This window comes from Chrysemys picta, chromosome 1, assembly GCF_011386835.1.
Source record: "Chrysemys picta bellii isolate R12L10 chromosome 1, ASM1138683v2, whole genome shotgun sequence".
In the NCBI taxonomy this organism is placed as follows: Eukaryota; Metazoa; Chordata; order Testudines; family Emydidae; genus Chrysemys; species Chrysemys picta.
In genome coordinates this window covers 47765265-47784399 of record NC_088791.1, presented here as the reverse complement: position 1 = coordinate 47784399, position 19135 = coordinate 47765265, and the positions used below count along the sequence as shown (strand labels likewise).

At 43.4% G+C, this 19135-nt stretch overlaps 1 protein-coding gene across 12 annotated transcripts in view; it reads left to right on the top strand.

Moving 5' to 3' along the window:
- ST7 (suppression of tumorigenicity 7) overlaps positions 1 to 19135 on the top strand; it is a 216389-nt gene that overhangs the window by 129392 nt on the left and 67862 nt on the right. For 11 of the 12 annotated variants that reach the window (XM_005285756.4, XM_024108954.3, XM_008172552.3 and 8 more), the window contains 5 exons: positions 1006 to 1060; positions 1633 to 1748; positions 3071 to 3146; positions 6021 to 6175; positions 11143 to 11240. In XM_005285756.4, coding sequence (XP_005285813.1) covers positions 1006 to 1060; positions 1633 to 1748; positions 3071 to 3146; positions 6021 to 6175; positions 11143 to 11240 — 500 coding nt within the window. The remainder of the gene's footprint in view (positions 1 to 1005; positions 1061 to 1632; positions 1749 to 3070; positions 3147 to 6020; positions 6176 to 11142; positions 11241 to 19135) is intronic. The other variant, XM_042843788.2, reaches the window with a different exon arrangement.

The following is a 19135-nucleotide window of genomic DNA, read 5'->3' as shown; positions in this document are numbered from 1 at the left end:
CCTGTCCTCGCTTACAGACAACCCCCCAACCTAAAGCAAATACTCACCAGCAACCACACATCACTGAACAAAACCACTAACCCAGGAACCTATCCTTGTAACAAACCCCGATGCCAACTCTGTCCACATATCTATTCAAGTGACATCATCATAGGACCTAATCACATCAGCCTAGGGTGACCAGATAGCAAATGTGAAAAATCGGGACATGGGGTGGGGGGTAATTGGAGCCTATATAAGAAAAAGACCCAAAAATCGGGACTGTCCCTATAAAATCGGGACATCTGGTCACCCTACATCAGCCATACCATCAGGGGCTCGTTCACCTGCACATCTACCAATGTGATATATGCCATCATGTGCCAGCAATGCCCCTCTGCCATGTACATTGGCCAAACCGGACAGTCTCTACGCAAAAGAATTAATGGACACAAATCTGACATCAGGAATCAAAATACTCAAAAACCAGTGGGAGAACACTTTAACCTGTCTGGTCATTCAGTGACAGACCTGCGGGTGGCTATATTACAACAGAAAAACTTCAAAAACAGACTCCAACGAGAGACTGCTGAGCTAGAATGGATATGCAAACTAGACACAATCAACTCCGGTTTGAATAAGGACTGGGAATGGCTGAGCCATTACAAACATTGATTCTATCTCCCCTTGTAAGTATGCTCACACTTCTTATCAAACTGTCTGTACTGGGCTATCTTGATTATCACTTCAAAAGTTTTTTCTCTCTTAATTAATTGGCCTCTCAGAGTTGGTAAGACAACTCCCACCTGTTTATGCTCTCTGTATGTGTGTATATATATCTCCTCAATATATGTTCCATTCTATATGCATCCGAAGAAGTGGGCTGTAGTCCACGAAAGCTTATGCTCTAATAAATTTGTTAGTCTCTAAGGTGCCACAAGTACTCCTGTTCTTCTTTTTGCTAATATTAAGGTTGTAATTTTAGGCAGTTTCATTAATGTATATTTCTGTTTCTCCTTGTGACAGAATGCAAAGTGTGGCGAAATCCATTAAACCTATTCAGAGGAGCTGAGTATAACCGGTAAGTGTCACAGGAGTCTGTTGTGCAGTAGCATAGCCCTGAGAAGCGCACAGAGAACATTCTAAATACCAAGCAAAATACCTTTTGGACAGCATTCAGCTATGCCTCAAGTTTTCAACCTGTGTTCTCTACTTGATAAATGTTTTTGAATGGGAAGGAATTTAGCTCCATTTTCAAGAGCCCAGTAATTCTGCAGTTTCTTATATTGTTAGAATACCTACAAATCTAAATGTTTTAAAAGGGTCTGGTATTTGTTAACAATACAGTGGCAGTTCCGTTCAAATTGATTGTAACAAAGTAATTGAGTGGTTTGTAGTTAGCTTCTATGGGGCTTAACTTTTGAATACGTGTATTTTTCAAGGTACTGATTAGCCTATGTGTAACTACTGTAGCTCCTTCAAAGGCAAGAAAATGCACTGTAGAGAACAATTATACATTGGTAGGGAGGTGGACTGGATAAACTAATAGGTCATGTCCATCTCTCATTTCTAGGATTCCCTTTTGTTATAGATTTGCTGTATGTGTGTCTTCTTATCTAACCAAAATGTCTGACTTTGTTGGTGCCTTTACAGATATACGTGGGTGACAGGAAGAGAACCTTTGACCTACTATGATATGAATCTTTCAGCGCAGGATCATCAAACGTTTTTTACATGTGACACAGATCATTTACGGCCTGCAGATGCCAGTAAGAAAATGAGCTTTTTCTGAGTGTTTAATGGTAGTTTTAGACTGGGGTTAGCAGAAATTTGTCTCAGGGATCAACTTTCTTCAAACAGACTAGCAAAGGCAAGGGCTTGATCATATTTCAGTGATGCTCCTCTGGGTAAAAAATTGGGAATTTGTGGAGTCAGATTATTAATGTGTAGATTTCAAACAAATAATCATTTACTTATGTGCCATTTATTGCTTGAGAGACACTTCACTATATTTTGTACTGCCTGTCACTAAAGCCATTCACGTTTACAAAGACTCAAGTTTCCCTCCTACTTCCACCAATGGTTTCTGACATATACAAAGGTAAAACAAGTTGTTATACCATCTGGTGCAATGCCGATTTATATACTCTGGGTCAAATTCAGCCCTCGTTTACACAGGAGCTACACCCATGTAAGTGAAGTAGAACTCAGCCCTACGTTTTACTGGCCCACTGAAACTGGAAGCTGTAGGGAGCAATGGAAACTGGAAATGATAACCTGCTTTGATTCAAGAGATTCTAATTGTGTTAAATATTTATTGAATAATGCATTAGATAATGTACTTTGCAATGCAAAACAATGACTTACAAATCCTGAGCCCCTGTCCCATGGTCTCTCCACCTCATGCTCAGTCCCTGAGAGGAGTCAGGCTGAAGAGCACCGTCTCCATCAGGGGCCAGGCAGTTCTGGGACTCCCAGAATCCATCCTCCTTCTGCATCTCCATTTCCCCAGGAAGCACCAAAAGCCCAGATCCAATCTTCCCACCCTCCTGTGGACTGGGGGCTCCCAGTGCCCCTCGGCACTGGAAGGACTGCCAAGGGGGATGTGTGTGCAAGAGAGAGAGAAATGGCCAAGCAGGTGCATGGGGTGGCATTCAAATTTGACCCGTCCACCCCTCTGTCATGAGGGATTGCTTGCTGGGCCTAATTTACAGTTCTGGTCAGGGCGGGGGGGAAGGCTGGGCCCCCCTGAAACTCCCCTTGTTGCACCCGTCCTGGGAGGAAGAGGGTCCCTATGCTTTCTCCCTCCCCTTTAGTGCAACAGTGCAGCTCTATGCATGATCTAGCCCTAGTCCAGATTTAGCTGTGAACAAAGGTTTAATTAAATGAAAGATTAACCATAGGGATTGAGGAGAGCAACTGAAATTGATTATGTGTCTTTTGAGTGACTGGCTGAACCTCCTGGTTTGTGAAATGCTCAGCAGTGAGTCAGACTGAAAGCAATTAATCGAGTTGTTGTTGTGCAGTCAATTCTCCCTGTTAATGCTGCAGTGACTGACATGCCACCGTTTTGCTTTGTTTTAATGAATAGTAATGCAAAAAGCCTGGAGAGAGAGAAACCCGCAAGCCAGAATTTCTGCAGCACACGAAGCCTTGGAGTTGAACGAGTAAGTGACAGTAACATTAGGATTATTTCCTGTCATTTAAAAATCCACTGGATAATAGATTAGGGCACTGATTTTTGCCAAAAAGATTTTTATTCTTAATTACAGGCCTGTTGCAGAAAGACCAAGACACTGTGAGGAAAGCTAAAGCTGTATGTTGTAATAGCTCTGCATTTATAAAAGTGGACCTTTATAGTATAGGTGCTGGGGAAAAGCTGCAGGGGATAAGTTCCAGGAACCCATAATGGATTTCCTGATATCTGATCATTTCCTCCTTATCTGTTTGTGTGGCATAGCATAGCCCCTTTGGCACGTGCTGATGCAGCAGTCATAGGCCCAATGCAAAAGCCAATGAGATGTCACTGAGCATGTTGAAGTATTAAACATGTTGCCTCATGATGAATGATGAGTGTATTTGGCAGAGGAGAGGTGACACCAGATAGTTCCCTATTGGAGTTGGGGATAGGGTAACCAGGTGTTCAGTTTTCGACTGGAACACCCAGTAGAAAAGGGACCCTGGTGGCTCCGGTCAGCACAGCCGACCAGGCTGTTAAAAGTCCGGTTGATAGTGCTGCGGAGCTAAGTCAGGCTCATCCCTACCTGTCCTGGCTGGCACCGTGCTGCGCCCCGGAAGCAGGCAGCAGGTCTGGCTCCTAGGTGGAGGGGCAATGGAGCTCCGCGCACTCACCTCCCTTCCCCCTGGCACCGGCTCCACACTGGGGAGCTGGGGTGGTGGTGCCTGCGGGCAAGAATAGCGTGTGGAGCCTCCTGGCCCCTGCGCTTAGGAGCCGGACCTGCTGCTGGCTGCTTCTGGGGCATGCGCAGCGCAGTACTAGGACAGGCAGGGAGCCACCTGAGGTAATCCCACGCCCCAACCCCGAACCCCCTGCCCCAGCCCTGAGCCCTGGCTACCCAAACCCGGAGCACCTTCCTGCACCCCAAACCCCTCATCCCCGGCCCCAGCCCAGAGCCCGCACCTCCTCTGAACCCCAACCAGGGCCGGCTCCAGGCACCAGCTTGCAAAGCAGGTGCTTGGGGCGGCAACTCCGGAGAGGGGTGGCACGTGCGGCAATTTGGCTGACAGTCCCTCACTCCCGCTCAGATTGAAAGACCTCCCGCGGAATTGCCGCCGCAGATTCCGGCTTTTTTTGTTTGTTTGTTTGTTTGTTTGGCTGCTTGGGGCGGCCAAAAGCCTGGAGCCGGCCCTGACCCCAACCCTCTTCCCCAGCTCAGAGCTCTCTCCCACACTCCAAATCCCACATCTGGGACCCACCGCCCAGGCTGGAGGCCCCTCCTGCGCCCCAGCCCAGAGCCCGCACCTCCCCTGCACCCCAACTCTCTTCCCCAGCTCAGAGCTCCCTCCCACCGACTCCAAATCCCTTGGACTCACCTCCCAGCCTGGAGGCCCCTCCTGCACCCCAAACCCCTCATCCATGGCCGCACCCCAGAGCCAGCACCCCAGCCCAGAGCCCTCATCCCGTCCCACACCCCAATCCCCTTCCTCAACCCGCAGCCCCCTCCCATATTCCAAATTCCTCATTTCTGGCCTCACCCTGGAGCCTGCACCCCCAGTTAGAGCCCTCACCCCAACCCCCTGCCCCAGCCCAGTGAAAGTGAGTGAGGGTGATGGAGAACGAGCCACTGAGGGAGGGGGAATGTAGTGAGCGGGAGGCATGGCCTCAGGAAGGGGAAGGGCAGGGGCGGGTCCTCAGGGAAGGGGAGGGAATAGGGTGTTCGGTTTTGTGCGACTAGAAAGTTGGCAACCCTAGTTGGGGATGGAGGCAAGAGCAAAAGAGCTAATATTTATTTATTTATTTTATTTGATATCATGTAAAAAACATGCAAGTCTGTGGGATTTTTATTGTCCATGAGTCCACCATTAATTCTTTTTAATGAAAAATCATGGATTTCTATGATCCCACAATAAGTTCATTTCAATGAGGCTTTCTTGGCATGACAAGCTAGACAAGTTCTATAAAAGTGTATAAAAAGAGAATGACTCCACTCAGGTATCTGCCAGAAGTAGGTTTACATTCCAGGTTAAGGTAAACTGACTGGACAGGAATTTTCTTGTGCATCAGGACAAAGCTTAGAAAAGTTTGCATGAGTAGTAAAATACAGGCCTAAGCCTGGTCTATTCAAAGGAACCTCATGTACAAGAGAACCTATTATTTTCCACCCATCTATGAACCAGAGCTGGAGATTGATTTTATTTTGCATAATGGCTCTTTTCTGCCTGTGTTGGGCATGTCTTGCATCTGACTGACACACTATGCTCTGCAGTTCATCTTTCACTATACTCCTAGTGTTTGATCCCTTGTTTTCTCTTTGGTTATTTTTCTCTGATTTTCCTACTTACATAAAACAGTGAACAAATGTAAAATATTATCATACGATTGGGTGAACATGGCTTTATATTGTATTTTTCCTTATTTTATTGTAATTGGTTCAGTTCTTTGTTTCTTTTCATACAGCAAAAACATTTAATTTTAAAAAGATCAAAGATGTCCCATATAATATGCTGACAATAATAATACTTAGAACTAACGATCTCATGTGAGTTGATGATGATGATGTTAGGACCAGATCTGACCACCCTTATTTACATAAAGCAGTACTTTTACTTCACGAGCAACTTCATTAGTTTTGTTGGGACTACTCCAGTAGTAAAATATTCTTCTGCATAAGTAAGAATGTAGAATCTGGCCACGAATATAGTTACTGTACAAAGATTTGTCAAAAAGGAGCCTGAACAAAACAGAATTTCTTGTATATTTGATATATACTTGCCAGTCCGCATGCATTTGTGTTTGATAGCTACGGATTGACTTCGCCGTCTCATGAATTATTGCTTTTTGTCATTGATCTCATTGACAGGTGTGCCACTGCTTATATTCTCTTGGCTGAAGAGGAAGCAACGACTATTGTGGAGGCAGAGAAGCTGTTTAAGCAGGCTCTGAAAGCAGGAGAGGGCTGCTACAGGCGTAGCCAGCAGTTACAGCACCATGGAGCCCAGTATGAAGCCCAACACAGTAAGTCTCTTTGGAATTTCTTTAATAATTCTAGAGAGTAAGAGGAGAATTTCTTCAGCCTGCTAGGAATCTTTTTATTCAGGCCTGACTTTCTTCTTTCCCTTGCGCATAGTTTAGTCATTTATACCTATGTGAAGTGAGAGTAAAATGACATTGTTTGTGAGTACTCAAAGTACAAGGCATTGGAGAATTGGGAACATCTTTAACAATGATTGGAATTTGGTCTGAGTCTTTATATTCTCTTTCGGGTTTTTTTGCCTGGTTTCCTCATAATCTCAGCAATGATACGAGTGAAAATATAAGTCATCATTCAGGCTGTGATTCTGTCACTGAGGTCGTGGAAGTTACGGATTCTGTGACTTTCCACGACCTCCGTGACTTCCGCAGCTGCAGCGGCCAGTGCAGCTGGCCGCGGGGCACCCAAGGAGCTGGCCACAGGGTCAGCCATAGCAGCCGGTGCGACTGGCCTTGGGGCTGCTCCACCAGCAGCAGGTGTGACTGGCCCCGGGGTGTGGCCTAACAGCGGTCCTGGTGGCGGCCCCAGTCTGGGTGGTCCCTGGGACCAGCTGCCCAGGACCACCCAAGCAGCAGCGGTCCTGGGGGTGGCCGGAGCAGCAGCCTCGGGGAGCCCCTGAGCATTGGTCCCGGGAGCAGCCCCAAGGAGTGCCTGTACAGCAGCAGTCCCAGGGGCGGATGGAGCATTGGTCCCAGGGGCGGCCACAGGGACCACCCAAATAGCAGCGCCCCGGGAGTAGCCCTGGAGGCCATCACGAGAGCAGTCCCTGGGGGCCACGGAACAGTGGGCCACCAGGGCCAGACAGCCACCACCGCTGGAGCAGGGGCCCCCCAGAGCAGCGTGGCCCAGGAGCAGAAATTTAGTAATCGGTATTTGTAGTAAAAGTCATGGACAGGTCACGGGCCGTGATATTTTGTTTATTGCCCATGACCTGTCCATGACTTTTACTAAAAATACTCATAACTAAATCTTAGCCTTAGTCATCATTTGTTGTTTGAATGTGTCCCAGTTACAGCTGGAAATGGGCAGCGCATATCAGAAAAACCAGACAGCCACTATAGCCCGCATTTTCAAAAATGACTAGGGATTTTGGGTACCCAAATGTAAACACCTTAAAGAGACCTGATGCTGAGAAAAGCAGGTCTGTTCAAGGCGACTCAAATGAGGCACCCAAAATCACTAGTCATTCTGAAAATTTAGGGCTATATTGTAGGTGGCTGCTAAGGGACAAACGAATAAACGTGGTGGTAGGGCTGGGAGATCTTGTCTAGATAGAATGAGTGCTCTGCAAGTTATAACCATTCCTCAGTCTTTCACCAGCTGTAAGAGCCAGTGCATAACAACTTAACTTTATATGGTATATAGGGTAAGGCTATTGAGACCCATTCATTAAAGTGACATTGGCAAAGTTAGAATGGATAGATTAAGAGAGATCCCGATATGGGCTGAACAGAAACACAAAACAAAACAGAAAAATAAGTCAAACACTGGAGTAATAGGTAGCATTGATTAAAACTTTTAGATAATTTTTTGATAACTAATTTATTGACTAAGTTTGATAAAGCAGATGCAGTGGATATGACAGGAACATGATGTTTATTAGGTGCTTCATATACCTAATATATATAAAATGTCACTGCCAGCTAATGCACAAAAGATTGTGAAACCACCAGATCTAAATTATTCTTGTCCTACTAAAAAAGTAAAGGAGAAAGCCCGCGAACAGCATAAATACAAGTATGGACATATATGTATGCATCCACGTTCCTCTGGAACGTGAATTCACAATGTTAGGCAACTTCTCTTAATTGGAAGATTGCCTATAGAACTCTCACACAGTGGAATTTTTGACAGACCTCTATGATCTTTGGTCCCAAAAGCACAAACAAGTCTATACCTGAAAACATGCAATTTTTTAAAGATGATGATATTATTTTATATCCTTATTGGATATATAATAGTATTTAGAATGATACATTCACAATGATTTCACATTTTTTGAGAAAATAGGTACTTATAGTACTTGACCTCTCCAAGCATCTTTCAGGCACCAGCAGATTTATGGTTCCCCATGTAATCTTGATTCTGCTCCTGTATGCATCTATTCTGTGCTCTGAGTAAGGCAGAAGTTATGTGGAAAATATAATATTTGATCATGTAATTAAAGACTGTCATAATGCATGTGAACAAGGGACTGTAAATCTGGCATTTCCTAACTTTCAAGTGCTTGCCTTTGCAACCTAAATAAAATGGGGTGGCAGTTTCTATGTAAGTTTCTATGTTATTTTAAAGGAAAAAATAAAAATGAATTCTATTAAATACAACTGTAACTGTTCCTGAGGAACAAAAGTGAGAGAGAGGCTATGACAATTATTAACAGTTTCCATTCAGCTTTTGCTGAGATATAATTTCATGGAAAAAAAAAAAGACACTTCTGTAGCCTGAGGGCATTCCCCCTGTGGAACATCAAAGGTCTACTGCAAATAGTGGCTTCTCAAAGAAAAGGTCACAAGGTCCTTTATCAGAGAAAGTGTTAAGCATACTAAATGTAAGGGTCCTTACTCATTCCCCCTATAATAGATACAAATATGACTAGACCAACTCTCAGCTTCTAAAAATTGCAGTACGAAGAGATAAGCAATCAGTTCTGTACGGGGAATCAAAGAGTTCATCTGTTTAAACAGCTCACTAATTTCCCTAAATGTGTTCCCCCCATTCCCCTGACAACAGATGAGTTTGGGTCTTCATAGACAGTATGGCCTTGTGATGAAGGGACAAGTCTGAGAGTCAGAATACCACTAGCTTCCTGTTTGACCTTGAACAAGTCACTTAATTTCTCTGGCTGTGTCTACACTAACAATTTTCGTAAGATTTCCCATCTTTGCACTACTACATTTGGTAGCAATGGTGTGAAAGCAAAGCATAGACAGGCCACCGCATGTTAGTCACTGTGTTATCTCACTGTACTCAGAGCAAGTCTAAATGGCACAGTGGTTCAAATGCTGTCAATCACCAGGGCTGTCTGTCTATACTAGCATTCTCACTATTGATACCACCAACAGAGTCGAACCAGCAATAGTGCAACTGTGGGAAGTTTTAGAAAAATTGCTAGTGCAGACAAATCCAAAATGACTCACTTTTCCCCATCTTTAAATGTGTCGATGATACTTCACCTCACAGGAGTGTTGTGAGATTCAATTAATTATTGAGTGAGATACAGGTGAAGGCCTATGCACCACTTCATTCCTACTTAAAATTTACTCTAATGACTGATGTCTAAATAGTGTGCTGATCCTTTGCACAAGGGTGAGTTTCATTGCTAAGTATTTATTTATTATTTTGTTGTCAAACCTTCATGACACTGTTGGGATGGGAAGGAGTGGACATGTTAGTCTTTAATAAGTGGGATCCATGATGTTCCTTATTAAACCCTAGCAAATGCCTACATTTATGTGCATGTGTACATACATTCATGCGCACACCATATTTAATGTTCTAAACAGTAAAGCTCTGATTTTCAAAAGTGACTATTGATTCTGGGTGCCCAAGCTGACACACCATGATGCGGTCTGAATTTTAGAAAGTGCTGTGAACCCTTCCTTTAAAGGGCCTTTTAGATGTACCCCAAATCACTAGTCACTTTTGAAAATCTTGGCTTAAAGGGTTATCTTGATGTCAAAATGAGAAAATACACTTGACCATTTCTTCAATCAGTATAACTCTTAAGGAGTCCCAGTTTGACAGATATACCCTATTAGTTACACCATATATAGATGTTGAAAACAGATGTAACTAATGAGTCTTTTATTAAATATATAGGACTCAGTATAGAGATAAGGAATTACATAATATAAAATACAGCTGAAGAAATTCCTTCTTCTGCATTATTTATTTTCTCTTCTAAAGTCAGACCTTTCAACCTGTTGCTTAATCTATTTGAAAAGTATAATCACAGCTTTAAAATAATTTGTAGGTACTTGGAATGTTTTCAGCACACATCTTGTTCTTATTATTAAAGACTTGAAAATGTTAGAACTATTGTCTCAAAATCTTTAAAGGCTGCATGTTCTACATGAAGATAATCTCTAGCAGGTGTGTTATATTTTCTTTATATGGTAATTTTATAGATGATTAACTATATGCACATTTCCTGTTGGTCCAAAAGCATGTTAGAAGGACATATTGTAATTATAGTCAGAGAATGATTCTTGGTTCTCACAGAAAGAATAAGACAAGAATCTAATGACTTATCTTCGAGAGCCATTGCTGCAGCTAGTTACTTTTTGGTGCCTTCTTTGTTATCAGGGCATTTTCTCTTCATAATATTGTCATATCTGGAATCTGTTAATGTCAAAAGCAATAGGGCAACAGTAATGTAAAACAGAAATTCAAAATGAACTGCCTTTCTTTATAATGAATGCATGGTGTTTAACCCATACAAAGCCTAATGCAGAAGGTGACATTCACTTTTATAGCCACCCTGCAGCAGCCTATTATATTTATCAAGTATTGACTGCTATACTAGTTGATAAATAGGCAAGTAGAGTAATTCGTTGCTAACTGTAACACTTCATTTGTTTTATGTATTAATTGACTAGCCTTCCCCTTCTTTGATTGTTATATGCTGTAGTGTTCTCATGTTTAGAAGACTTCTATAACTTGAAGGCTGACTGTACTCCATAGACATGGGACCAAATGATGGTCTTATTAATACCAATGTATATCTGGAGTAACTCTGTTGACTTCAGAGGAGTTATACCAGACCTAGGCCAGTGTAACCAACAACAGAATTTAGCCCCATGTTCTTCATTGCATTTGCTATAGTGTCCTTGTTGATCAAAAATGATAAAAATGCAGAGGGACGGCTACAGTTTATACTATGTGGGAATGTTAAATGGACCTTTGCTTTATCAATTCTTTTTTAATCTTTTTTTCTTTTTCCCTTCACCAGGACGAGATACTAATGTGTTAGTATACATTAAGCGGAGGCTGGCAATGTGTGCAAGAAAGCTGGGAAAGACCAGGGAAGCTGTAAAAATGATGAGAGATGTGAGTCTGGATTTGTATTTATAGCTACGATTTAGTCATGGAGGTCACAGGAGTCACGGATTCCATTACTTTACCGGACCTCTGTGACTTCTTCCGCTTCAGCTGTCAGCAGCTGAAGCTGGGGCTGGAGGCGGGACTGTGCATCCCTGCCCTGCTGAAACTGGGTGCAGCCCCTGACCTGTGGCTTTGGGGGTGGGAGGAAGGGGCTGCAGTCGGTCTGTGAACCCCTTTCCTGCAGCTGCCGCAAGCTCAGGAGTGGGAACTGTGTGCCCCCTATGGCTGCACCCCCTGTTGTGCTCAAGCCCCGCAGTTTCCATGAATTTTTGTTTATTGCCCGTGACCTGTCCATGACTTTTACTAAAAATAACCCTGACAAAATCTTAGCCTTATTTATAGTTGCACGTAACTATGTCCTTTGAAATCAATAGCATAGAAATGATGTGCAGTTTGCTTGCAGATTACACATATAGCTGTCAATAAGAATGCTGCTGATAAGTTTAGTGTCTAATTTGTTTATAAACTATGTTAAAAGAAGATTATTAAGGTTGCAAGGTAAAGTAAGCAAAGTGCTAGGAAATGCCAGTATTCGGGTTGCTTGTACAATCTTAATTCAGTCCCCTTGTTCACATGCATTATGATGCAGTCTTTAATTACATTATCACATACACTTCTACCCCGATATAACACGACCCGATATAACATGAATTCAGATAGAACGTGGTAAAGCAGTGCTCCGGGGGGAGCTGTGCACTCCAGCAGATCAAAGCAAGTTCGATATAACGCGGTAAGATTTTTTGGCTCCCGAGGACAGCGTTATATCGGGGTAGAGGTGTACTATTTTTCCACAGGATCCCTGCCTCATTCAGTCCATAGATGGATGATGTTGATTTAATGAGCTGTTCAATATATGAGCTTTATCCATATTGGTCAATGTGTGGCCCATGCCTTATTTACTACACACCATTCAAACCCTGCTTTGAAAACAGAATTTTTATTTCCTCATGGTCTTTTCTCTAGCATTCATCACTACAGGATTTGAGTGCTTCACAAACCACTAATTTGGTTTCACAATACCTCTATAAAGTAAGTGGTATTATTACCCCCATTTTACAGATGGGGAACTGAGGCACAGAGATATTATGATCAAAAGTATCCATAATGTTGGGTGCCTAATTTGAGAGATGTAGCTCCTGATTTTCCAGAGTACTTAGTATTATATAGCCCCTTATATGTCCTTAGCACTGCTCCCATTGACTTCATGTGCAGGTCTGAGTGCTCAGCACTTATTCAAATCAGACCCCAGGATCTCAAGTCAGGTACCCAGAAAATGAGGAACACACAGTTACTGACAACCTGTGAAAAGTTTGGTTTAAGTGACTTGCCCAGCATCACATAGGAATTCTGTGGCAAAGACAGGGATAGAATCTAGTTCTCCAGGGCAGAATTCAACTGCCTTAACCATGAGATCATTCTCTCTCTTCTTGCAATCCATTGCCTCATTCACTACACACCTTCCAACTTCTGCAAAAAATGGAAGCGGGCGTCCTACAGACAACAATCCCCTTCCCTACACAAGCTGATTCATCCCCAGAGCAGGTCCATGCTGTGCACTGAATGACACAGGGATCCTGTGGAAAATGTAATTAAATTGTGTATCATAAGGCATGTGAACAAGCGGGCTGAATTAAGATTGCATAGGCAATGAAAATTTCCTATGTTTAAAAAAAAATTGAAAAATTGAAAAAAACAAACATTCCATCCTGTGGATGGATCATCATTATCATCATCAGATATACAGCATAATCCTCTCTCTTGAGCTAAAGGAATGACCAGTAACAGCAGTAGGTTGTCATTCTTTATGGGAACCAGTTCCAAAGGGGAATGAGACACTTTGCCAAAAGGTTTCACAGATAATTGCTAGATGGCAAAGGAATATTGAAACTCGGGAATGCAGGTTCTATAGGGAAGTGTGCTCAGTAGTTACAGACTCTTCTGTCCTTATGTCCCCCAGCCTTTCCATATTCTCTTCTTCTCCTATTCCCCACCCCTTTCCCTAGCTCCTGCTATCCTCCTGTGTTCCTCTCTGCTCAGTGCTTAAAGATCACGATGGGTTGCAGGCCCAGGAAACAACACATAAAAAGGGAGGTGGGTCACTGAGGGTGCACATTTTAAATACCACCTGGGAGAAAACCCCCTTTGATTGGCTACTTTCCCTACTTGCCCACAGGAGAGCAGCAAATCAGAGATGCTGTAGGAAGCAGGCAGAGTTCTGTCCCTCTCCTCTCAGGAGAGGGCACCATTTGTCACAGGATAGGAAGGCAGAGGAGGCAGCAGAAAGAGCCCAGCAGCTCAGCGTTGCTCTGCTCCCCCCGCCCCTTCTGTGCGCAATGGGTTGGCACCTCTGTTCCTTTCCCCCTTGTCTCTCCTTGTTGGCAGCACCTGGCTGGGGAGAGCAGGGTGAAGAACCCCAGTAGTTTCAGGAGGCGCAGAGGTGAGGCTGTGATAGGGAAGGTGGGGGGCAGAATTGATGTGGGAGCAGCATTGATGGAGGGTTGTGGAGGGGCAGAACTGATGTGGGAGCAGAACTGATGTCTAGGTTGGAGGGGGGAGAACTGATGTGGGGAAAGAATTGATGGTGGCTGTAGCAATATTGACTTGGTGGTTGAGGGACAGATTAATTGCTGAACAGGAGGACAGGAAGATGTTGGGGTGATGATAGACCCCACACACATTTTTTTCAGGCCAGTTTAATTACTGTCCCCATTCCTTGCTCCTCCCCACCCTCTGTTCTTCACCCCTCTGCATTCAAATCAGGCTGTTTCCTCCTTCCCCTCCATGCTCCCTGGGTGCTAGCAGGAGGAGCATTGAGAGCAGGGGAGAGGGAGTTTTTCTGTGCTGTCACTTCCTGTGCCTGGTGTCACAGTCGCCTCAGGCTTCCAGGAAGAGCAATTGCAGGGAAATACAGCTCAGCCCATGCAGTCGAAGGATGGAGTGTTCTCAACTGGTCTTTGGGGATCGCACATGCGCAGTCCAGTCGACACTCAGGAGCTCTGGGGGAATGGAGAGTGCTCAGTCAGGATGGAATCTTTGGACAATTAAGCTGCTCAGATCTAACAAGTCTCTGCTGAGCATCTGCAATTTTTTCAGAGGATTGTAACTTGGCCAAATTTGGGGAAGTTTTCATGGGGATGGCAAGAGGCACATCCTTGTTACCAAGACAACCTCTTGCTAAATTTCAAGTCTATACTCCAAAACAGGGAAGCAGTAGAGCTTCTCAGTGAAATGATTGTATGAATATTTTTGATATGGGCAAACCAATTTATTTATCCCTCATATCATTCTCAGACATGAAATGGCGAAACCGTTTTAGCTGCAACTTTCAAAAAACAAACTAAACAATTCAGCCTGACGTAGACACCCATCATGAAAATTTCAGCCCAAACATTAAAGTTTTGCAAAAGGGAATAGAATAGAAGGTGTTGAGTAACCTTAACTACCCGTGCTACTGTCATGGGGTTCAGGATGCAGTCCACACCAGTAAGGGGTTATGTCACCGTTTGTCTTGCAACTAGGATGAACAGATGTCCCGTTTTATAGGGACAGTCCCGATATTTGGGGCTTTGTCTTATATAGGCGCCTATTTACCCACTCCCTGTCCTGATTTTTCACACTTACTGTCTGGTCACCTTACTTGCAAGTTTGGGTGCCTTACAGTGCTTTGCTGCTATAGCTCCCAGCCTGAGACGCTCACAGCCAGCCTACAAGCATGCTAATCACACTGAATGTCTCTCTGTTTGCTAGATGTAATTCTGAGCCCTGCAGCCTGTCTACAGCCCCACTCTGGCTTCCACCAGCCGTAGTTACTATTTGCAGGGTGACCCCAACACACTCCCAGTCCCGAATTTTCCTCAAACCGTGGGCCCTGAAGTGTCCAGCCCTCTCCTGGAACACTCAGAGAAATAAGATTTGTTTGCTCCTTTAAAAGACAAAAGCACATCAGAGCTTATTAATTTAACTGAAGCAGATACACCCTTCCCTTCAAACACAACAGTAAGTTGGTTTATAATAAAAATAAAACAAATTTATTAACAATAGGTCATAGGTTAAGTGATGCCAAGTAAAAGAAATAAAAGTAGAGATGGTTACAAGTAAATAAAAGTGAAAACACGCATCTGAAAGTCTGAAACTTACTCTAGCAAGGTACAGGCTTTGTTCAATGTGGTATCTTTCATTAATCTTCCTTCTTCCCAGGCATGGCTGACTTTCCCTCAGTCAGGACCTTCCACAGAAGTACAAGAGGCTGCGTGTTAAGGCATACATTTTATGATAATATTAATCACCAGTTTGTCATGGGCTTTCATGAACACCTCACTTGATAATTTTTTATAGTACAGTAATATTGTAGGCAATCAGTTGATTCAATTGCTTATCACTAAGGCTGCAAGTCTGTCATAGAGGTCACAGAAGTCATGGATTCTGTGATTTTCTATGACCTCCATGACTTCTGCAGCAGCAGCAGTTTGGGTGTATGGGAGGGGGCTCGGGGCTAAGAGCAGGCCATTTGGGAGTGCGGGGTGGAGCTTACATCGGGGTGGGGGGGCTCCCCAGTTCCCACTGGCGTGGCCCTGCTGCTCCTAGCGCAGGCCTCCTCCACGGGCGCTGCCCGTGCCCGCAGGCCCCGCCCCCGTGGCTCCCGTTGGCTGCGGTTCCCGGTCAATGGGAGCTGCACAGCCAGCGCTTGTGGCGGGAGCAGCGCGTGGCTGACCCCTCCACCGCCTAGGAACTGCAGGGACAAGTGGAGCCGGGTAGGGAGCCTGCAAACCCCACCAACCTCCCCCCCCCACAGCACCAACAGGGGTCCCGGGCCACCTCCCCCAGCACCCGCAGAGCCCCCGGACCACCCCCACCCCAGAGCACCTGCAGCCCACCACCCAAGTTTTAGTTAGGGATATATAGTAAACGTCATGGACAGGTCACGGGCTGTGATTTTTTGTTTACCGCCTGTGAGCTGTCCATGACTTTTTCTAAAAATACCCATGACTAAAACGTAGCCTTACTTATCACTTGAGGTTCAGACCCCCCGTCTTTATAGCCAAGATAAAGTTTTTCTTCCCCGCTGGAAGTTGTCTCCTCCCCCCTTGTTAGATTGATAGCTTTGTTTACCTAATATGTTAATAGATTGTCGTTGTCTCTGCCTGATGACTAAGCTGGTCAGAGAAGCAGATATACATTCCTTTGTCTAGGGCAGACCTGTTTACCAACTCCCCCTGACATGCCCGGCTTAAACACATTTTAGTCATCATTACAGTATATATCCATAACTCTTAATACACATTGCATACATCCTTCATGCAAGAATATTAATGATCAATGGTTTGTTAGTTTTTCAGTGACATATTACATGACACCTTTTAGATACAGATTATAACCATAGTGAGCTGAGGTACAGTGAAATGGTCAGGCCAGTAAAACTTATTACCTGATCCAATGAGCCCCTTGCCTTCTGGCATTGGAATGCTCTAAGGGTCACAGCCACCTGTAATGTTGATTACATTTATCTAATAACTATACAATGCAACTATTAACACCCATTACCCCCACCCTCCAAGATTTAACATATAGTCAGTCAGAAAGAGGAGAATAGTGAAAGATATTGAGATGAATGAAATGACTTTCAGATTTGAGGAGATATGATGTAAATGAAAATATGAACCAAAATACCTTGTTTCTAACAAATTTAGAGACAAAGGAATTTTCAGCCCCTTCCATTTCCACCTACAATTTATTTCATGAGCGTATCAGAAATGCAATACTTTAGGCACCGATGTATATAAACTTTTTGTTGATAGATAAGACTGGCAAAGTATTTGTATATCCACCCTTGTTCACTCGTGTATTAAGAAGTACAGAAAATATATTGATATTTGTCAATATATCTTATATAAGAACAGCCATACTGAGTCAGATCAATGGTCCACCTAGCCTAGTATCCTGTCTTCTGATAGTGATCAATGCCAGGTGCTTCAGAAGGAATGAACAGCACAGGTAATCATCAAGTGATCCATCCCTGTCTCAGCTTCTGGCAAACAGAGGTTAGGGACACGTCAGAGCATAGTTTTGCATCCCTGCCCGTTCTAGCTAATAACCAGCGATTGACCTATCCTCCATGAACTTTTCTAGTTCTTTTTTGAACCCTGTTATCCTCTTGGCCTTCACAACATCCTCTGGGAAAGAATCCCACAGGTTGACTGTGCATTGTGTGAAGAAATACTTCCTTTTGTTTGTTTTAAACCTGCTGCCTATTAATTTCATTTGGTGACCCCCTAGTTCTTGTGTTATGTGAAGGAATAAATAACACTTCCTTATTTACTTTCTTTTTATAGATCTCTATCATCTCATATCCCCCCTTAGCTGAAAAGTCCCAGTCTTATTAATCTCTCCGTTCCATACCCCTAATCATTTTTGTTGCCCTTTTCTGAACCTTTTCCAATTCCAGTATATCTTTTTTGAGATGGGGCGACCACATCTGCATGCAATATTCAAGATGTGGGGATGCCATGGATTTATATAGAGGCAATATGGTATTTCTGTCTTATTATCTGTCCCATTCCTAATGATTCCCAACATTCTGTTAAGCTTTTTTGACGGCTGCTGCACATTGAGTGGATGTTTTCAGAGAATTATCCATAATGACTCCAAGATCTCTTTCTTGAGTGGTAATAGCTAATTTAGACCCCATCATTTTATATGTATAGTTGGGATTATGTTTTCCAATGTGCATTACTTTGCATTTATCAACATTGAATTTCATGTGCCATTTTGTTGCCCAGTCATCCAGTTTTCTGATAACCCTTTTAACTCTTCGCTGTCTGCTTTGGACTTAACTAGCTTGAGTAGTTTTGTATCATCTTCAAATTTTGCCACCTCACTGTTTACCCCTTTTTCAAGATCATTTATGACTATGTTGAGCAATACTGGTCCCAATACAGACCCCTGGGGGACATCACTATTTACATCTCTCCATTCTGAAAACTGATCATTTATTCCTACGCTTTGATTCCTATCTTTTAACCAGTTATTGATCCATTAGAGGACCTTCCCTCTTACCCATGACAGCTTATTTTGCTTAAGAGCCTTTGGTGAGGGACCTTGTCAAAGGCTTTCTGAAAATCTAAATACATCGTATCCACTGGACCACCCTTGTCCACATGCTTTTTGACCTCCTCAAAGAATTGTAGTAGATTGGTGAGGCATGATTTCCCTTTATCAAAACAATGTTGACTCTTCCCCAACAAATCGTGTTCATCTATATGTCTGATAATTCTGTTCTGTACTATAGTTTCAATCAATTTGCCTGGTACTGAAGTTAGGCTTACCAGCCTGTAATTGCTGGGATTGCCTATGGAGCCTTTTTTAAAAATTGACGTCACTTTAGCTGTCCTCCAGCCATCTGGTACAGAAGCTGATTTAAATGATAGGTTACATACCACAGTTAGTAGTTCTGCAGTTTCACATTTGAGTTCCTTCAGAACTCTTCTGTGAATACCATCTGGTCCTGTTGACTTATTACTGTTTAATTTACCAATTTGTTCCAAAACCTCCTCTAATGACACCTCAGTCTGGGATAGTTCCTCAGTTCTCACAAGTTCCTTGTGTGTGTTGCCACAGCATGACAAGGAAGTTACCTTTAATCATCCATTTCCACGAGAAAGCATTTACTGTGAGAGACAGAACAATATGTAACTAACTTGGATTATATTTTGTGGCTAATGTTATATTTGTGGAATAAATTGTATATTGATTAAATAAGATCTAAGCTGGACCACAAGAGAGCACTAAGACAGGAGGACTTGGACTTGAGGTCCTACCTGTTAGACATTTTAAATATTGAAATT